The sequence below is a fragment of the Passer domesticus genome, chromosome 6 (genome assembly GCF_036417665.1).
Source record: "Passer domesticus isolate bPasDom1 chromosome 6, bPasDom1.hap1, whole genome shotgun sequence".
Classification (NCBI taxonomy): domain Eukaryota; kingdom Metazoa; phylum Chordata; class Aves; order Passeriformes; family Passeridae; genus Passer; species Passer domesticus.
In genome coordinates this window covers 41,111,279-41,130,579 of record NC_087479.1, presented here as the reverse complement: position 1 = coordinate 41,130,579, position 19,301 = coordinate 41,111,279, and the positions used below count along the sequence as shown (strand labels likewise).

At 46.3% G+C, this 19,301-nt stretch overlaps 1 protein-coding gene and 1 long non-coding RNA gene across 2 annotated transcripts in view; one reads left to right on the top strand and one right to left on the bottom strand.

Annotated features, from left to right (window-relative positions):
* Positions 1-4,720: 4,720 nt before the first annotated feature.
* Positions 4,721-7,715, bottom strand: LOC135303295 (uncharacterized). The gene is made up of 2 exons (XR_010364748.1): positions 6,658-7,715; positions 4,721-5,594 (listed from the first exon to the last, which is right to left on the bottom strand). It is a non-coding gene; the product is annotated as an uncharacterized LOC135303295 (long non-coding RNA).
* Positions 7,716-8,146: 431 nt separating this feature from the next.
* The window catches only part of HSD17B12 (hydroxysteroid 17-beta dehydrogenase 12), an 83,162-nt gene continuing 72,007 nt past the window's right edge, over positions 8,147-19,301 (top strand). The window contains exon 1 of the mRNA XM_064424947.1: positions 8,147-8,602. Coding sequence (XP_064281017.1) covers positions 8,170-8,602 — 433 coding nt within the window. The 5' untranslated portion in view covers positions 8,147-8,169. The remainder of the gene's footprint in view (positions 8,603-19,301) is intronic.

Below are 19,301 nucleotides of genomic sequence, written 5' to 3'. Positions count from 1 at the left end.
GCATTGTGTTACCACTGGCACTTTCAGTAGTTGCTGAAGCAAAGAAGTGAATTGATTATAAGAATTAAACTTCCTTCATATGCCTAGAGGTGAACAAGTCATGAAAATGGAAGGCTCATTCGGTATGAGACAGTATGAAAGACTAGGAAAAAAGACCCCAAAAAAAGTATTATTTTTAACTGGTTTCTTGTACTTTTTTTCCTGTTAAGTGGGATTTGAACTATAGACATTTATCTTGAAGCTTACAGGGCAGAGGTGTGAGCACAGAGTGATGGTATGAGTGTGGAATGAAACATGCTTGGTTGTTATTAAACCCAGATTCCTGAAAGTTATTTTCTTCTTCCATTATGAGTCTGATTCTTTAAAGAAAATAATTCCTATTCATAGCAGGTTCTTGTTCTTTTCTTAACCTTTTTGATTTGGAAGGAAGTTGTGAACTTCCCATTGAAATGGTAGGAATAATGTGTTAGGCCTTCAACAAAGAAAATTTTCTGACCTGATTAGCCCATGTCACCCTACAAGGCTTTCTGCCACTAAAAGAGGCACTTCCACTGGTGTCACTTGTTTCTAGTCCTCTTGTGCTGTATTATGCCTCTTGAAATAACACTGATTGGGGAGGCAAAGTCATGGAAGTGAGCAGCATTCACATGATGAGGCTGATAATGACATTTGTGTGACTCAATAACAAAAGCAAAACAGCTCATATTTTAGTATTAAACAAAAATAAGATGTCACTGCTGTCACTAAGAGCAGGCCAAATCCATTCTTTTGCTGGTTTTATGTCACCACATCTGGGGGGAATGTGTACACGTGTCTGCTCACACACATGTATGTAAAAAATATAAACATACGCCTGTTTTGCTGCAGGTGCTGGCTGATGAGTAGAAATAACAGAGAATCAATATATAGGAATACTGGGAACCTACACACTGAACAGAACCAGAGTATGGCAGGGCTTGGTTTGGTATCAGTAATCTCACAAAGGGAGGGTTCACTGCAGCCTGAGACAGCATTTTTTGAGGTGTCTTTTTAATTGCTCATTGTTTGGCTTTAATTATTTTTTGTAGGAATACTTTGGAGCCAGGCCATTGCTTCTGTAAATCTTCAGATTTCCACTGAAGTTGCCAAAGGGGGAAAGCATTTTACACACCTTAAATAGATAGTCTTCTGTGTGAAAACATTATTTTATGGTCTCTTTGGTCCTACATTGTTTTTAAACAATGGTGGTTTTGAAATGGAAATTTCAGTGGTTAAAACTGCAATGGTAAAAGTCCTGAGGAAGTCTGGAATCCAAACATTTTAAAGAAATATGGAGAATTTGATGAAAAATATGCAGATGCATAATTGGGATTTAAAGATAGATAGCAATCTGAGATACTTTTTTTGCTCACAGTTTCTGTCCCTAGTTGGGTCCTAGTTGAACTTTCTCCCCTCACATTTCCCCTAGGAATTACACATTTTGTTTAACAGACATTCAAAGTGGAGTTCATGTTTGTGAAATACTGGGAGTAGCCAAGAGGAAGTCTTCTACAAGTACTGTGTTTTGGCCGGGGCACCAGAACTGTCTGGCACGTGGATCTTTAGGGAGACACTTCAGGACTACTGATTTTTTTAAAGCATGAGGAGTCAGAGATTTAGTCCATCATTGGGGTCTGAAAGTGAATGTATCATGCAGGATGACAGTGTTAGCAGTGGTGTGAGTGCCATGCATTCCTGAACTTTGTTCATTTTATGTGGACATGTATCTGTATCACTTATCTACAGTTACAAAACTAGGTAGAAGAGACATCAAGGTTTAACAATGAGCAAACAGCATTTCATTTCTACAGATGATATTTTCAGCTCAAATCAATATATTTCAGTGGGTTGTAGGATTGAAAAAGGGTGATCTGTTGCCATGGCCATATTATGTCTCCAGTAAACACATGCTGCACTGGATTTGCAGCATGCACATCTATTAGGGTTTTTTTTTGTTTTGTTTTGTTTTTTTGAGTAGTACTTGATTTCCAATATTGCTGGTGATTATAAAACCCAACCCCCACTTTATATACATGCCCTACTAAGCCTTTTCTTGGTTTGCATAGTAAGAGGATCTGGAGCTCCCCATTGCAATCACTTCTGAGAACTCTGAACAGGGAATGGCAAAAAAAGTGGAATTTTGAGTTTTAATAGGAGATGCACTTGTCAATCCATAGCAGGTAAAAGTGAAAAATCCCTGTATCAAGTACTAGAAGTTTGTAGTACCATTTGTATTGTTTCCTGTTTGAAAGGTAAACTGAACAGACCTTCTCATAAAGAGCAGCGTACATCTGCATGGCACGTTGGATTTGCAATCTGTAGACTCAACTAGTTAATATGCCAGCTACTGTTTGGCTTTAGGTTCTGTTTGTCTTCCATTGCTACATTTGCCTGGAGTGTTTTGTTGAGAAATTTGGGACTTTATTCCCTGAAGCAGGCTAAATTGTTGATGCCCAAGGTTTATTTGAGAAGCAAGGAGTATATAGCTGTAACACAGTGTGGTAACCTAAAATGCCTGACTGACTCAGTTTCAAAGCTAAGACTTGTGCTTCACAGCTGCCTTGTGGTTGCAGGTTTCTGCCCTTCTCATAGAAACTATACCCAAAGGTGTGCAATTGCAGATGAGTGACACATCAATCAAAATGTGTGCTTAGTTGGTTATTTATTATGGCACTTAATGTTACCAATTCCATCCCTTTCTCTCAACCTGCTGTTCTCTGGCTCCCTTGTTTCCTGCAAGCTCTGCAGAGCAGGGCTGATCAGCTCGAGGTGCCTTATGTTAGGCCCACAGGAGTCCTGTACTGTAGGAGCTTTCAGTGAGAGCCAGCTGGCAAAGCCCAAGTCTGAACCATGGAACCCCCAACACCTGCTTCATGTGTAGCGTGCCAGGAGGGTTACATAAATACCTGCCTCTATATTTGCCCAAATACACCACTTTAACATATGCTGAAGATGTATGCACAGGATGGGGCTGAGAATGTCTGCCCCAGCCCCTCCAGTCCCACTGGCTTTCCCTCCCATCATTACAGCTGAAAGAAAAACAGTTACTGAGAAGAAATTCTTTACTGAGGGTGGCAAGGCACTGGAATTGGTTGCCCAGAGAAGTTGTGGATGCTCCATCCCTGTGACTGTTCAAGATCATCTTGGATGGGGCTCTGAGATTCCTGGCCTTATGAAAGGCATCCTTGCCCATGGCAAGAGAGTTGAAAGTATATGATCTTTAAGGTCCCTTCCAACCTAGGCAACTCTGTGGTTCTATGATGTGATGATTCTGTGATTCTGTGTGCTGTGAAACAGCTTCAACCAAAATCACCTCACACCACCCACCTGTGCCATGCTGTTAAAGCACTTTTCTGCCCTTTCAGGCAGAGGAGGAAAACCTGAACTCCTGGGTGAGTGCTAAATAGTGCGTGGACTTGGAGGGGTACCATGAGCCTTGCAAGGAGATGGAGTAGGTGCCTAAGGAAAAGGTGAGGATCTGGAATTCCACACAAGGTATCCTGCCTCGCCCCATCATTACTGTGAACTCAGCAGTTGATGAGGTGTATTGAGAGATTTGTTGGAGTGCCTGAATGGTTCTTTTAGAGACCTTAACAGAATGGACAATGAAGATTACATTCTTAGGTATTCTAATTTTTGCCTCCAGTGTGCACTGGGTGTCTTAATTTGGGGCTATGGATTTAGGCAAAGACCCACTGCAGTGTTCAGCACTGCAGCAGCCAGGCCCATTATTGAATCTGGCCTCACTGCAATAAGTGTGAGTAATGGTAAGAGAGGCATGAGAGCAGAATGACTGTACAGGGGGGAGAGCTGCTCTTGAGTTGCTAGAGTGAAAAACATATTTGTAAAGGGATAAAATTAGTGCTGGGTACAAGAATGCCATTTAATGAAACAAATGACTACACTGTTCAGTGGCAGGAGAAAACATGACACATCACAGATAACCAGCAGTCCCCCTTTCCTGTCTCAGGGTTGCTGCAGAGCAGACGGCATTTCTGGCAGCACTGGGAAGGCTGGGATCAGAAGTGGATCCCAGTGCTGAGTCTTCCCGAGTGCTGAGACCCCTGAGCCACAGGTCTCACTGTGGGGACAGTGAGTGACTGTCTTGGGTCCTCACCTGTGGACTCGTAGTGAGATGTGTTTTCCCCAGGTACCGAGAGAGCGGGGCAGGAGGGAGACCTGGCAATGTGGTCTCACTGAGATGTGTATTGCTTGTGAGGTACTTGTGGCAGCAACATCACAAAAAACCTTCATAATAAAAATCGAATGCTTCTTCTTATTGGGTGCTCTTTTATCCCCTATTCATTGTAATTTATTGCTCCTGTGCTATATTTTTGTTTTCTTTATTTCCTTTGGATGTTGTCATCTATGTAGTTCTGTGTCCCTATCTTTTGTTCCTTATTGTTGCATTTTTTAGACATGCATATCACTACTCCTTTAGCTTTCCTAAAGACTTCTCTCTCATCTCTGTTGTGATCTGCTGTACAGCTTAGCCATGATCCATATGATGAAGCAATGTAGCCAAGCTGTGGGTTGGCTGAGGTTTGCATCACTGCCCTGACCCAGATTGCATCTGCAGTCATCTGGAACTGACTACACGCCTGAACTGATAAAAGAGCTGTGGAAATATGGATCTCTGGGGCCTTGGCAAGGTATCCTCATATGTGTATGCATGTTGATGTGTGAGTACACTCAAAATGCCTGCCTGTTCCATCAGCTCAGCCGACTGGGTGCTCCTTTGGGATTTGCAGCAGCTTACGGCAAATGGGAACAGACCTGCAAAGCTCATGAGAATACTGGGATTAACCCAGGAAAGGGGGATATGCCTGTTGCTCAGGAATGTGTGATGCCCATAAGCAAGAGATGCAAACCCCCTCATTTGACCTTTGTATAATTCTTTCCCTTCCAGTGAGTCCCTTTCCCTGCCTGTGACTCATCTTCTTCTAAATGTAGACTGTAAGCCTCTCAGAGGACTGCCTTTCTCTCCAAGCAGGGTAGCATAAAAAATAGCAACACTTTTGAATAACCAGTATGATTTTTTTTAACACAAAAAACCTGGAGGACTGCCTTGCTTTGTCTGTGCTTCTGTCAAGGGGTTTATCAGTTCCCCTGAGAGAACAGTGGGGCAAGTTCTGTCCTGACCTGCAACAAGAAGGTTGTTCAGACAAGAGGTCTCAGGAGCAGCACAACTGCAGTGCAGCGGGCAGGAGATGTTATAATAAAAGATAGGTAGACTCTGACAGAGACCAAGACATCTTTTGTAGCACCCACATACTTCCTTCCCTATTTCTGACCCGTTTGTAATTGGCAGCATTCCCTTGGTCACTGCAGCTTACATGTCCAGTAGGAAGTTGCCTGCTCCCTTCAGCAGGTTGCCCAGTGCTCATCTCCTTTCTTCCAGCCTCTACATGCACTGTCCAGCTGCCCAGTCCACTTTTGTTCTAAACACTTGGTGAGTCTGGTGACCACTGTTACCTTCCATCCTTTGCCTCAGCTCTTATGTTGTCTTTGAATTGTAGTAGATTTCTTTTCTACCTTTTCTCTTTCCAGATGCTTGTGCCATATCCACCTGTCCTCTGGAAGACAAAAGAGTGAGGATCAGCAGTGTGTCATTTATTCTGCAAAAACTGAACATATGAAAACTGTTGTGACAGCCAATGGAAGAAATTAAAAATTAAGGAAAGGCTTGTATGGAACAAGAGGAAAATTATCCCAGCATTTTGCACTTTTTTGTAATTGAAGTCCTGTCTTTGGAGGGAGTTCTGTCAACTACACACTTGGTGAGGCCTATAAGGATTTTCCTTGTGTGATACCTGCAGAAGTTAGCCCTAGCACATCACACTATTCTAAAAGTCATGTCCAGTAAGCAGTAGGGTGGGCTGTCTTGGGAAAAATGCAGGAAGAAAACTTGGTGAGAGCTGGATCCTCTGCAGTGTCACCTCTCATAAGGGATTAACAAAAGAAAAAAAAAAAAAAAAGAAAAAGTGAGCTAATGGGAGGATGGATGCTTCCTATTGTGGAATAGGACAAAACCCTGTGACATGTTCCCTCCTATTAGGTCTGATGCCACTTGTTATGATAAAGATTAATTTCTAAAAATCAACTGTAAAATTATAGATCAGCCAATAAGATAGTGACTTGACTAATTTTTCAGTACAAAGTGTATGATAGTTTTATGCCTTTAATTGACATCAGTGCGGTGTGTTGTTGAATCCAATGAAATTTGAATCCCACTTGAATTTGTTTTCCACAAGCAGATTATGAACAGAAGTCTTTGATTTCTATCAATTATGTATTTTTGAGTGAAAAGCTATTTTGTGTATATTATTTAACAGCAGGAAATGTAGCACATGTTTATTTTTATTAAACTAATAAAAGGAATAAACCAACCATGGCAAATTTTCCTTTGATTTCTTTGGTCTTGTTTCCCTTAGCATAGACGAAAGGTCATAAAGTGCAGCCTCAGGTATCTCGGGATGCACAGTTCTTTGCATCAGGTAGTTGATGTCATAGCAGTGTGTCTTGTTTCTAAATGAGGGCCGTGAAGTGGCAGTAGTGCTTACAATGCAGCTTGTACCTGCATTCACACGGTCGGGTTGTGGCCCCAAGTTGCAACACAAAGGGAAGGGTACTGCTTACCTGTTACAATTAAGGTGGCACCTTACATGAGCTCTTTCCAAACTCTGAAGCAGGAAAAGATTAGGAAATGTGGAATGAGATGAGGAAAGAGAGATTGTAGAGCACTTGTGAATCCACTGAGTTTACAACGAGTGGTGTGCAGGAGTGGAGCTGCAGGGGGAGGCCAGGCCTGAGGCATGCCAGGATTTGGCAGATTAGGCTCCCAGAGGCTTCCTCTGCCATCGACACGGCGTGTGGCAAGTGACACAAAGGAGTGCATGAGGGGAACGTGCCTGCAGCCTGGCAGCTGGTACAGCTTGCAGATCTTCAGCAGTGGTGGCTGGATTTGGGTATGACCTATTTGCCAGTCCAGGAGAGAAAGGAAAGGCAACATTAAGACTACTCCCTATGCTACTTGTTCTTAATAACTCAGATGGATGCGGATCTCCAAAACACCCAATCTAGAGAAGGTTTCTTGCTGCTTGAACTAAGGTCATTGTCAAATAAGTGGTATAAAAGGCTTGTTTTCTAGAAAAAAAAAATGTTGGCACTGAAAGTTGCAAGAGGGTCCCTTTAAAAACAGCAGTCCCCTATTCCTCAGCTGTCTTCTCTGACATTTTAATTGATCCACACCTTAAGTGAAATTGCCACTAATTTTCCATGTTCCTCAGCCACTCCTGCTGTTTCAGCCTGTTGAGGCAATACATCGCAACCATTTCAGGGCTTCAGCCTCCCACAGCCTACATTGCCCCATCTCCTCTCCGCCCCAGGCTCCCTCCTGGGAGGGAGAGAGGGAGACAAAAACCCGGCCCGTAAGTGAGGTACAGGTGCATGGCCCTAGCAGGGGGCTGGAGGCTGGGACAGAAGGCAGCGGAGCTTTGTGCCCTTCACCATCATGGAAGGAGCCACTGGTGGGGTGTGTGTGTGTCATTTCAGAGGTGTCTCCTGCACAAATCCCACGTCTAGGCGTTCCTAACCCCATCGTGTGCGGGGCTCTGGGGGACAGGTCGCGTCCAGCGGGCAGATGAAGGGCGACGGGGCAGGGCAAGTCCAGGCATGGCACAACAAGTGGGCAGCTCAGGGGAAATATTTCAGGAGGCCTCCGTTGCCCCTGGATCTCGTCGGGGAAGACAGATCGAGGCCGGCCAGACGGGACAGCGCTGCCAGCCCCGCGGTGCGCGGGGTGCGGCGGCAGCTGGGCTGTGGCGCTCAGCCCCTCTTTTCCCGGGATGGTCTTTCCCCGGTGCGGGCTCCCTTTGCCCAGGGCTCCCTGCGGACCCGTGCCGTGCCGTGCCGTGCCGTGCCGTGCCGTGGCGATCGCGGCTCCGTGGGCGAGCGCAGTGCGGGGCTGGGGGAGGGGAACCCAGGCACATATTCGTGTGCGAGGCGGAGCCTGAGCATTTTATGAATGGGCTCATATGACGTCAGCGGGGGCGGGAGCGGAGGCCCCGTCTTCCACCAGTCCTGCGGGGTTCCTGGGCGGCGGGGCCAATCCGAGTGCGGCGGCGGGGTGACGGCCACTCTCGCTGGCCAATGGCGGCAAGCGAGCGGTGCCGACCACGTGGGGCGCAGGCCGCAAGTAGTACGGGGGCGTGTGGCCGCTCGCTGCCTGCCCCCCCCTTCCCGGCGCGGCGGGGCCGGGCGGCCCCAGGGCGGGCGGGCCCGGCCGCGTTGCCGGGTTACCCGCTGGCTGAGAGGCCCCTCCGCCAATCGCGGCGGGGCGGGGGCGGGCGCCGTGACGGCTGCGGGGCGGCGGTGGCCGGGAGGGCTCAGTCCGGCCGCGGCAGCCTCCGCAGCATGGTGGCTCCCGCCGCGCTCCCGGCCGCCGGCCTCTTCTACTGGGTGGGCGCGCTGGGCGCTCTCTACGCGGCGGCGCTGGCCTCGTACCGCCTGCTGGCCGGGCTCCGCGTCTGGGTGCTGGGGAGCGGCGCCGCCGCCGTGGGGCCGGCGCTGGGCGCCTGGGCAGGTGAGTGCGCGTCCCGGCCGCCCCCGCCGCGGCTCTTTCTCCGGTGTCCCCCCGGGCCGGGCAGGCACCTCGGCGGGGAGCGGCCTCGGCCTGCCGGGGAGGGGGACGCGGGCGGCGGGAACCGGTCCTCGGGGGCACCGGGGCAGTGTGGCGGAGCGCCCGTGGGGCGACAGCCGGCTCCGAGGCGGGCCGGCCTGGGGCAGCGGCTGAGGGGCCGGCGGGCTCCACTGCTCTGCCGAGTTGGTCCCCGGCGAGCCGGGAGCCGCTCTCAAGCTCCCCACGCAACGTGCAGGGCCAGAGCGCGCCGCTCGGGTCGCTCCTGAGGGCAGCGCCGATTGCTGGGACGTGTGGGCCGGCGGGCGGGCGGGCGGGCACGGCGTGTTTGAGCGCGGTGTCTCCGGGCGCGCGGCGCCGGGGCCGCTCCGCAGTTGCCGGTCCGCGCGCGCCGCCCCCTCCGCGCCGGCCGCGCGCCTCATCGCTGACGTCAGGCCCGCCCCGGCCCCGCCGCCCCCGGAGGAGCGGCCGCTCCCGCAGCGCGGCCGGGCCTGCCCGGCACCGGCAGCCCCGGGCGAACGGCGGCAGCCGCGGCTGCCCCGGGAGCAGAGCTTTGCTGGAGGGCGAGGGAAGAGCGCTGTGAGAGCGGCGGGAGAAGAGCGGAGCGGCGGAAACTTGTGCCGACCCTGCCTGCTCCGGCAGCTCGGTCCCGGGCCGCGCTCGGGAAGGGGCTGCAGCGCGAGTGGCCCTCCCTGTGGAGCGGGGGGCGGCAGCATTTAGCCGGCACCCCCGAAGTACAGGAGCGCTGTGGAAGTGCAGGCTCTCACCAGGGTAATTCTAGTGCCACGCTGCTCTAACTTTTCCCAGTACTTCGAGTCCTGGTCATAGGAAGGACACGCTGGGGAAAGATAGTTTCTTCCATGTGAGTCTGCTGCTGCCACTCTGGCCTATAAGTAACGATGAGATGATAGGAAGGGCTTCTCTGCTGGAGTAACAATCAGGCCAAGGGAATTTTCAAATCCATTCTTGGAAGAGTTATTGGAAAGAGAAAGTCCTATGCCTAATTGGGAATTGATAAGGTGGGCCACAAAAGTAATTGTAGCGAGCTTAAGATGAGATGACAGTTTAAAAGGCTGCAAAAGGTACTTCCTTTCCTCAAGGGGAGTAGGAGGACACGGAGTGCTCAGCTGCTGCAGCTGCTTCCAGGTGTCAGACCTGTAGGCAGAGCAGCCCTGCAACAAGCAGGCTGATGGCTGGGCTTATGACTGTGCTCCCCCTTGGCCTGCTGCAGCCAGCACAGAACTTGTGTGCCAGCACCTGCCTGGGTAGTTGAGTGTCTGCTCGTGTGAGACACCAGTAAGGCAGCGCTGCTACTCACAGCACACGTAATGCCAGAGCATGTCATGAGTCCTGTGTGCACGGGCTGAAGTGCAGCAGTTGTGCCTTGGATAAGTAACAGCTTTACATACAAACAACTAAGGCCCAGGTTTTCCTTTCAGCGGGAGAAATGTTAGCCTGTTAAAGATATGGCTGGCACAGGACATCCTTCTTTGACTTTCTACTATTGGTTTTGAATATATTACTGCATTATCAGTTGCCTGCTGACTTGTGGTGCATCACAGAAGTCTTGGTGGCCACTAGAGCTTGTTTTGCATTGTTTCAAACATGGAAGTTTGCAGTGCTTCAGCCAAATGCCAGCTTATCAGCTGGACAGTTTGAACCACAAACTTTAAACATCAGAACTTCCCACAGTCACATCCTCAAACACCCAGAGGACTGCACTGCAAATGTCCTCTGTCACTTTGTACAAGTGCAGGCAGCAGTGGGCCACTGTATGTGGCCAATGGCTGCTCACAGAAATTGTTCTTTCTCTGCCAAGATTGTGATATTCAAGGCAGGGGGGAAGAGGAGCACTGGCAGCACAGCTAAATTCTGTGTTTATTGCTCTGCTCTAAAGTGGGAGCATTGCTGCAGTGTCAAGGAGAATGGAGAAATGGGGTGATGGTGCCTGCTGTCACTGTGGGAAGACATGTGGCCATCATGATTAGCTGTTGTGTGTCCTCTGTGTGCAGCTGATGCAGGTGAGATGCTGCTTTATTGGTACAGCTGCTGTAGTCTCCAGCTGAAATGAAGAGAGGTTGTCTTAGTCTGAATGAGCACTGGGGTGGTTTGCCCTGAAGTATGGTGTGGCTGGGCTGTTTTCTCCCATGGAAAGGAAGATGGAGGCACAGCTGCAGATATGTTGGGTCACCTTGATTAGCAAACTACTAAGTCATTATGGTAGGAAGAAGTGCATTTCCCTTTTTTTTCTGATATTTTAAAAAACAGTGGTTTTGATGCTAATTGGCTGCTGTAGTTACTGTGTTAATGTATTCTTTCTAGCACAGCACTAGAGAGCAACTTCATAAAAACCCTAAACACAAGTCCTTTTGGAAGGACTTCTTACTGCCCTTTAACTCTTCTGCACATGTGAAATTGGGTTGCAAATTTTTTCCTTGTTAGAGGTTTTTTTGGATGCATATATGCAATTGCTTCTGTCTATGCTTGGTCTAACTTACTGGTACTTAAAAAGAGGAGATGTGAGGAGGAGGAACCACTATGTGAACTGGTAAGGTACTCTAGGAAAACTAGGTTTATACTACTTGAAATAGCCCCTCTTTTAACAAAAAGGTAGTTTTTCTACAGTCACAATTATGTGTGAAGGTCTGTATGCAGCTTTTCTGGTCTTCTCTCCATATAACTTGCATCTGACTTGGTTTTTGGCTGCTGTACAGTGAAGTACAGTATGGAAGTTGGGTGGATGTCTCAACGTGAGATTTCTGGGTGCTTCTTGGGAGGCTATACAGTGAAAACTCCTGGGCTGAATGTTCTACCTTTAATATGCTTCACAAGTTGGTAAAAGAAGATAAGAATAACGGTTTCTGTGATGGAAAAGCAATATAGCAAAATAAACCACAGACTCAACAGGACCAGAGTGCCAAGAAGTCATTCTGAATTCACCAGGAATACAGCAAAGATGTGCCTGTTCCCCTGCCTTCCTCTAGGCAGACAGATCTGTTGGTAGTGCTGATTGTTGTCATCCACAGTGGTATTTCCTTAGGTTGGATGAGAGTCCTGTTCTTCTCCCATTGATGATAGTGGCAGGCAGCCACCTTGCTTCTCTGCCATTGAAAATTGGGTGTATTCTGGGCTACAGTGTCTGGAGCAGGGAACTGTCTGCTGCTGTTACAGCTCCCGTTTGGAGAGTTGCCGTGTCTCCCTATTTTAGGAAGCCGCCTCTTTTGCAGGAGAACATGAAATCATTCTTCTCCTTCCCTTCAGTAACTTGGCAAAATGAATTCGGAATCCTATGGTGATTTAGGCTGGGAGGGACCTCAGGAAGATTGTAGTCCAACCTCCTGTTTGGAGCAGGGTCAGCTGGGTTGTCACAACTCAGTGTATGCAGATAATCAACTTCAAAACACACTGTCAGTGCAAGTTGGATTGATCTGGTGCTCTAAAGCATCTGATGTCTTGGTTGTGTGGGTACTTCAAGGTTTTGTTTCTTTTCTCCGCTCTTAACACTGCAAATATTTTGATGATATATGTGGGGTTCTTCCCCCCAATTTTCTGTAGCTGAAGCAAAGTGTTAACAGGAAACAAAATTGTTTTGATTATGTGATTGCCATATGAAACTTGAAGAAAAGTCCTGCTTTCTTTCAAACCTCACAGTGTCTTAGAAAAGCATCCACTTATTCTCCTCTATCTTCAGTGCCTTTGATAGAGTCATGGTTCAGTAATTGCACATTTAGTGGTTACAGGATGTCTGCTAGTGGTGATGCTTTCTCATGTGGTGAATACAGCTGTACAGTTGCATTTGGGCCAACAAAGGTTTGTGAAGATGAGCTTGCTTTAATTAAGCTTCTTGGAGTTTATTCACTAACATGCAAAATTAATTAAATGTGGGCAATTTGCTCTAAGTTTCTTAAAAAGAATTTGTGAGAGGTCATTAATCAAGAAGGTGCTCTCAACTGCCTCTAACTTTCTGTAATTTGATTTTAGACAAAACCGCCTTATTCAGTCTTAAACCATTATTTCCCTAAATATTTACCAAAAACTTTGAGCAGCAGCAAAGCTGGGTGACCTTCTCTGCCTTCTTGTAGGCTTCTTTTACTTAATAAGGGCTATGCACAGTCCGGCATCTAAAAATAGCAACTTGTGCATCACGGCCATTGAGGGAGGCATGAAAAATGTATGAAACATGAGCAGTGGAGTAGATTTTTCTTTGTGTCTGTACAGTCAGGTCTTTTAAAAACTAAGAATATGGCAGCAGTTGTCAAACTCTTGTTGACTAGTAAGTTGAGATAATAACAAGCTCTATATATCAGTCCTTATCAATAATATTATTAAATTAATGAGATGTGATGCTTATGTCAAGAGGAAGAAGTCTAAGAAGCTGGATTTTGTGCTTTTAAATTATTTGATTCTATCTGTAAGATTATGCTTTCTGCAGACCCTAGAAAGTGTGTCTTATGAAATAGATCCTGATCCTTATAAAGTTCTTGGGGTACCCTTAATGAAATCAGTCAGATAGTAAAACATTTTAGTTACAGTTTAAGAACTCCATGCAGAGGACATTCACTTCACTGCTGATCAGTTGCTAACTTGCTGATGACTTTGAGCAACTTTCACAGTCAGTGTCATTTTTCAAACTCCTTAGCATCAAGTGAAATAATTGTTACCTTAAAGCTTCGTTTTCTGCAATCAAGTTTCAGTCCCAGGTACACAAACAAGTGCAGTCTTGCTTGGCCTGTGTTTCACAATGTGCAGTGATAGGTAGTTGACAGGCCATGTCACAAGTCATGTTGCAGATTTCAACAGCCACCCTGGAGCCATGTGTGATGAGGGTGTAGTTAGCAGGGATGTGGAGCAGAGGGGAGTTTCGACCTCTCTGAGCCTTGCTCTCCCAAGAGGATGTCAGGGGAGAGGCTCTGCCCAACTCCCATTTTCCCTGTGCAGGAGTGCTTGGCTGGTGTGCAGAACTTTGGTGGGGAGCTTTTGGTTTAGTTCTTCAGCTGAATCACTTATTCAGGGATTTATCATCTTCAGCATTTCAGGTCCATGGTGAAGGTTTTCTGGCCTTGTTCTCAGTTCTGGACACTACCCTTGTATGGAATAAAGCATGGCACTTGTTAACCTGAAAAGTAATGTTAAGAACGTGTGAAAATATGCCAGCTTGCTTGCAAACTAACTTGTGATCGGGACAGCTCAAGTGAAATGTGCAGACTGAACTCAGAGCATGTTTTGGTTTTTGTATGGCTATTTGCAAACTCCTTCTGTAGGGTTACCACACTGAAGAGTGGCTCAGAGAACAGTCTGATGCAAGTGTCCTAATCCTGTCTGTACTTCTCAGGAGTACTGTGCTCCAATGTGCATGGCTTTTTCTTTTCCTAGTTGCCATGGAAAGTTTCTAAGTATCCATCCTAAATTTTCTCTTGTAAAATTTTAGCTGTCTGCCTTCAGTCATCAGTCCTACTCATAGCTTGTAATTGAGAAGACTTCTGTCAGTGTATCCCTTCAGCATGTGCTTTGTTGGACTGAGCAAACTTCCAGAACAGTCCAGGAGAAGTGGGATCTCTGACCCTGCTTCTCTAGACTCAGCAGCTCATGCTGTCTGGTGGTTGAGGGGGCTGTAAATCCTTCAGAGACCTTGCAACTCTTGGTGAGTCAGGGAGGCTCTCTAGTATTTTTTACATAGGCTACTGCTATTAACATACCCTAAAATCAGTCCTGCTTCCTAGACAGTATAAAGTAATGAACCATACTCTGCTGTTTTCTACAATTTTTCTCTTTCTGGTGAATTCTGCTTACTTCTTTCAGGTGTCTTCATTTGCACATGATGTTGCTGACTGTGCAAAACCTCCACCTAGTCGGATTGCTCAACACTTACTGCATTATGTGCTCCTTTTTGCACTCTGGTCAGAAGAGCAGAGGGAGAGCAACTGCTCAGAGCTCAGATGTCCAGAGTCCCAGTTCTGCTGTGTCCTGGCTGATGGACTTCAGCCCTTCCCTTCTGGCTCATGCCAGCACACTAAATGTGGCATGAGTGGGCATCACCAGCCTCAGCATCAACCAAGCTCATAATCTACAGCTCTGCAGTTCGATTCAGAATATGAACAGACTTTGCCATGTTTATCTGCAGGAGCAGAGATGTATATGGAGGAGGGTTAAATGCTTTAGTATGGTTTTTCCACCTGCAAAAAAAAAAACAAAACAAAACAAAAAACCAGCTAATGGTGAGAGGAGGACAGATGTTTACACTGAGGTGCAAAGAATACCCATCTCTGATAAATAGCCTGAGAGAGAAATGCTTGACAATTTATTACTTGGAGATGAGTAGCTGTGTTATTTTAAGCTAGCTCATTCTCCCAGTCTTCTGTGTGTTTTAAAGTAGGAATGCTTGTAATGGAAACTGGTTACTTAAAACTAGAGAACTTACACAAGGATTTAATATAGAGTAATATCATGCTCCAGTTTCTTTCGTTTGCTCTTCTGGCCAGTGTGCTTCCCTCACTTTGTGTAGATTGCCTGTGAGGTGCCCTGGTGACAGCAAGGAAAGGCATTGTGTAGGAGTGGGGAGCACACAAGTGTGGCATTCATATTCTCTGAACAGAGACATAATTCTCTCTCCCAGGATTTTTCCTGGGGAAGGCAGTGAGAAGCTCAGAGGGAGAAGAGAAAACAATTCTTATCTCTACTTGCTGTGCCTGTTGTTTGGCACATGTGGAATGTGTTATGGAGATTTTTTACCAAGAGTGATTTGTTAATTGGACTCCAGTGATGGTTGCTTGGATTGATTGGCCAACTAGCTCAAAGCTGTGTTGTGACTGTCTGGAGACAATCATGGGTTTTTCTTTAGTATCTCTGTAGTATAGCTATAACACAGTATTAGTGTAATGCAACATAGCTTAATAAAGCAATTGCTGTATTGAGCCTTCTGAAATTATGGAGTCAGAGCACATTATTCCCTATGCTGAGGTCACCCTGCATGGATACAGAAGTGTCTTCAGCAAGGAAGCCCCAGCTGGAATTGTGCTGGCTGTTAGTGCCATTTGGGTAAATGCAATCCTGTGTAAGGAACAGGTAAGCTGGCAGGAGGCCCTGAGAGGGTTCTTTGGGAAAACTGCAGTAGTTCTCCACCTGGGAATTGTTTTTTTGGTAGGTGGGTGAAATACATAGTTCTTGGTCTTGTGCATATGTTAATTCCTAATCCATAGGGTGAAGATGGCCATCTCTGCTATGGAAGGGATAACAGTAAGAAAGTATCTTTCCCGATTATTGTAAGAGAAATGGCAAATGCAATTCTTTAGGCCTGTACATGAACAAAAAAGTGGGATAAACCTGTAACTAGTAGGTAAAACACCCATGTGTTGGCTTGCATGGTTTCATCACTTGCTTAAGTTGCTGCTGATTGCTTCAGATGACTTCTGGTGCTTACTTACTGATAAGTTTTGTAAACTATGGGTTCTTAGAGAAAAGCAAAAGATTTTTCAGCTTTAGTACATTAATATCTGAAAATGCTAGAATTAGGGAAATTCAAGTTCCTTCCCCTGTAGTACATTTAATTGCACAACAGAATTCTACCTTAAATCTGCTATTTTTTGACTCCTGATTTAACCTTAAAATAATATATTGTTTTTCAAATCTGTGAAAGTTCTGAGATTCCTGGAATTAACGTCTAGAGCAGTACACCATCACCCACTGGGTGAGTCATTAGCAGTGCTGAAATCCTGTTCCACAATATAAGCATCTCCAGCTAATATGGGAAGAGAGCTGTATGCAGAATTTCCTACTGAGCTTCTAATTCACTCCATTGCCCTCAGCAGCAGATGGTGACACCTAAAAGCCTGAGGTTTGGTTGTAGGTTTTGAAAGAAACCTTTTGTTTAGCAGTTCTTAAAACTGGAGTTGAGATGTCCAGAAGCCGAGCCTCAGGGAAAATAGTGCCTGTTGCATTGTTTCTTCTACTTCTTTTCCTATTTTTCTTACCCTCCCTGCTTCTTTCTCTCCTGAGGGTTCTCTCATGATTCAGTTGCTTGTCAGTTGTGGGAGACAGCTGGGTGGCTCAGCTTCAGTCATGGTGTGTGTATATGCAGAACTTACTGTCTGGTTGACTGTACAGATTTGGTTTTGGTTGCATGTTTGGTTTTTTCTGGTTTTTACACCCCCCTTCTATTTTGTCCTCTTAAGCAATTGTGAGACACATGTTCCAGAGGGGTGTGTTCCATCAGCCATGCCAGAGGGACAGCTGTGTTGTCACTTCTTGAGGAGCTCTGCACTTAGTAGACAAAGAAGAGCAGACTTGAGGAGCTCAGCTCTAGGGCAGTTAATCACAGCAATTTTTGCACAGGATTTTCGTGTATGTTAGAAGACTACCACAGAAACACAAAGGGAGAGAAGCTGTACTGAGAGAAGGTGTATGGGAGGTGGTAAGCTCAGTGGGACAAAGGTTTTTGTTGCTGATGGGAGGAAACTGTTGTGTAGAGACTAGAGTCTGGTCTCCTTACAAGGTGTCTGGTCCCTGCCTTTAGATGGAGAGGTTTGCAGATGTGTGTGAAGATACATATTGCTATGGAAAGCAGAAGACAGAGAACTATTTCTGTTCTGCTGCTACCCAACCAACACTTGCTTATGCTTGCATGCTGCTCTTTCCCACACTCTACTTCATCACTGGATCCTTATTCCAACAAGTCCTCCCTTGTCCGTGACTGGCTGATCTGTTTCTCCAAAGTTCTTCCATTGTTCTGAGGTCTCTGGAAGACCAGTTTCCCACAGGTTTCTGCCCCTTTGCTCCCTTCCCCATGATTCTTATCCTGCCAGCAAAGGTGCTTAATCTAGAAACTTGTTATTCTCTATTATTTTGCATAAATATTTTTTCTTGAAAGAGGTGTATATGCCCAGTATTCCTGCTGGCTCAGTCTCATCTGCCAGAGAGCTCTCCATCCCCAGAGTGTGGATTCAGTATGGCTCATGAGTCAGCCCTAGAACAGGAGGGAGAAGCATCAAGGATAGGGCAATAAAGGATCACTGCACTGCTGGAAGAAGCTGCTACCCTGTCTGTAGGTGAACAAGGGATTAAAGTTAGGACGCCTTGCAGTTTGTCCCTGCCCTTAGTTGTCCTGCGTGTCCAACCCAGTGTTTGTACGGCGGAGCAGAAAGGGATGTGTCAACTCAGAGGCGTGCTTAAAGGCAAGTTACCTGTCCTGACACAAACTCTTTAACTCAGTCTCTTCATCCAGGTAGACCCAGATCTGTGGCAAAACTTTGGGGCTCCTCAACTTTGTGTTTGTTCCTAGATTTTGATCTAGAACCCTCCATTTGGTGGACTGGTTCTTCACCTTGGGCGTTCACTCTAACCTCCAGAGCCTTGTTCATTTTCCTTTGCACTGGAATCAATTTGCTGACAGTCTCACATGGTGCCAGCTTATAAATGAGATGCCTTTGCTCACAAGAGTGAGTGTGTCTTTTACATAATGGCTTTCTGATGTAAAAGTTTGGTGTGGAGAGAGGAAGTGGATGGAGAGCTCTTACCTTGCTTTTTCTTCCTTATGCTGGCACTGAGGTTGGTCTGTTTGTGTGGTGATCTGGTTAAGGAGTGTGCCCTGCAGAAAATTAGTCCCCTGGGGCTATTTATGCTCCATAGTCTGCTTGGTCATATGAATTCCAGTGCTGGTGGAACAAAAGGGAAACGTGGTACTATTATGGAAGTGTATGTTGAAGATGCAGCTCAGCCCAGTGGTCAGCTTGAGTTGCTCTGAGACCAGGCTGCTGGCAAAAGAATTACAGCTGCTCTGGTAGCTGGCCTCTAACTCTGCAAGCAAGACCAGCTGCAGTCAGCTTCTTGAGCTGCCTGAAAAGCAGTTGGCAATCAGGTGCTGAGGAAGCAGGTAGGCATGGATTGCTGGGTGATGCCCTGCAGCTGAGCTGGCTGAAACTGAGCCTAAAACTGCAGGAGCCTGGTGTTAGTTCTGTTGCTTGGTCCCATCTTGATGGGCTGTTCTGTAGTCTTGTTTTGCTTGGTTCTTTGTGGATCAAGATGGGTGGCACGTACCTCTTGAGTGTTTGAGAGGATTGTTTATGAGTTGCAGAGTATGATTTTGGAAGTCCCTGCTAACAGGTTTTAACTAGCTCCTTTCCTTTTCAAAGATGAGGATAATGGTTTGTATTGGTTTGATAGCTAGGGTTATTAATTTTAAGAAAGAAACCTCTTTGTCATTCCTTCTACAATAGTTCGTAGTATTGTTCTTCCTGTGACCTTGTCCTTGGGGACAGACTGGTTGTGCTTGGCTGTGTTTCAAACTCTTCCTCTGGTAACCAAATTCTTGATGCTTTAGAGTGTTTGAAAATGGTGGGGTGGGAATCTGTTAATCTGGAAGTCTTTGTAAGCCAAGAAATTTTAGTGAAATGGAAGAGGTGGATTTTTCAACTTACCAGCTAGGCAGAATTTTGGTAGTATCTCATCCCAGCTGTTGCTGGTTGTGGTTAAATCTAAGTGTAGAATTTCTGATGTAAAACATTGCCTTGGCAACATATGAAAATAATGCATTTGTTCAGAAAAATGTGTGATGTTCCAGCATAGACTAGCTTGTTTCAATCACTGTTAGTAAGCTTTGGATTGAAACTGTGTTTCTTGTGCACTAACCTAGAATTAGTCTCCTCAAACTGAC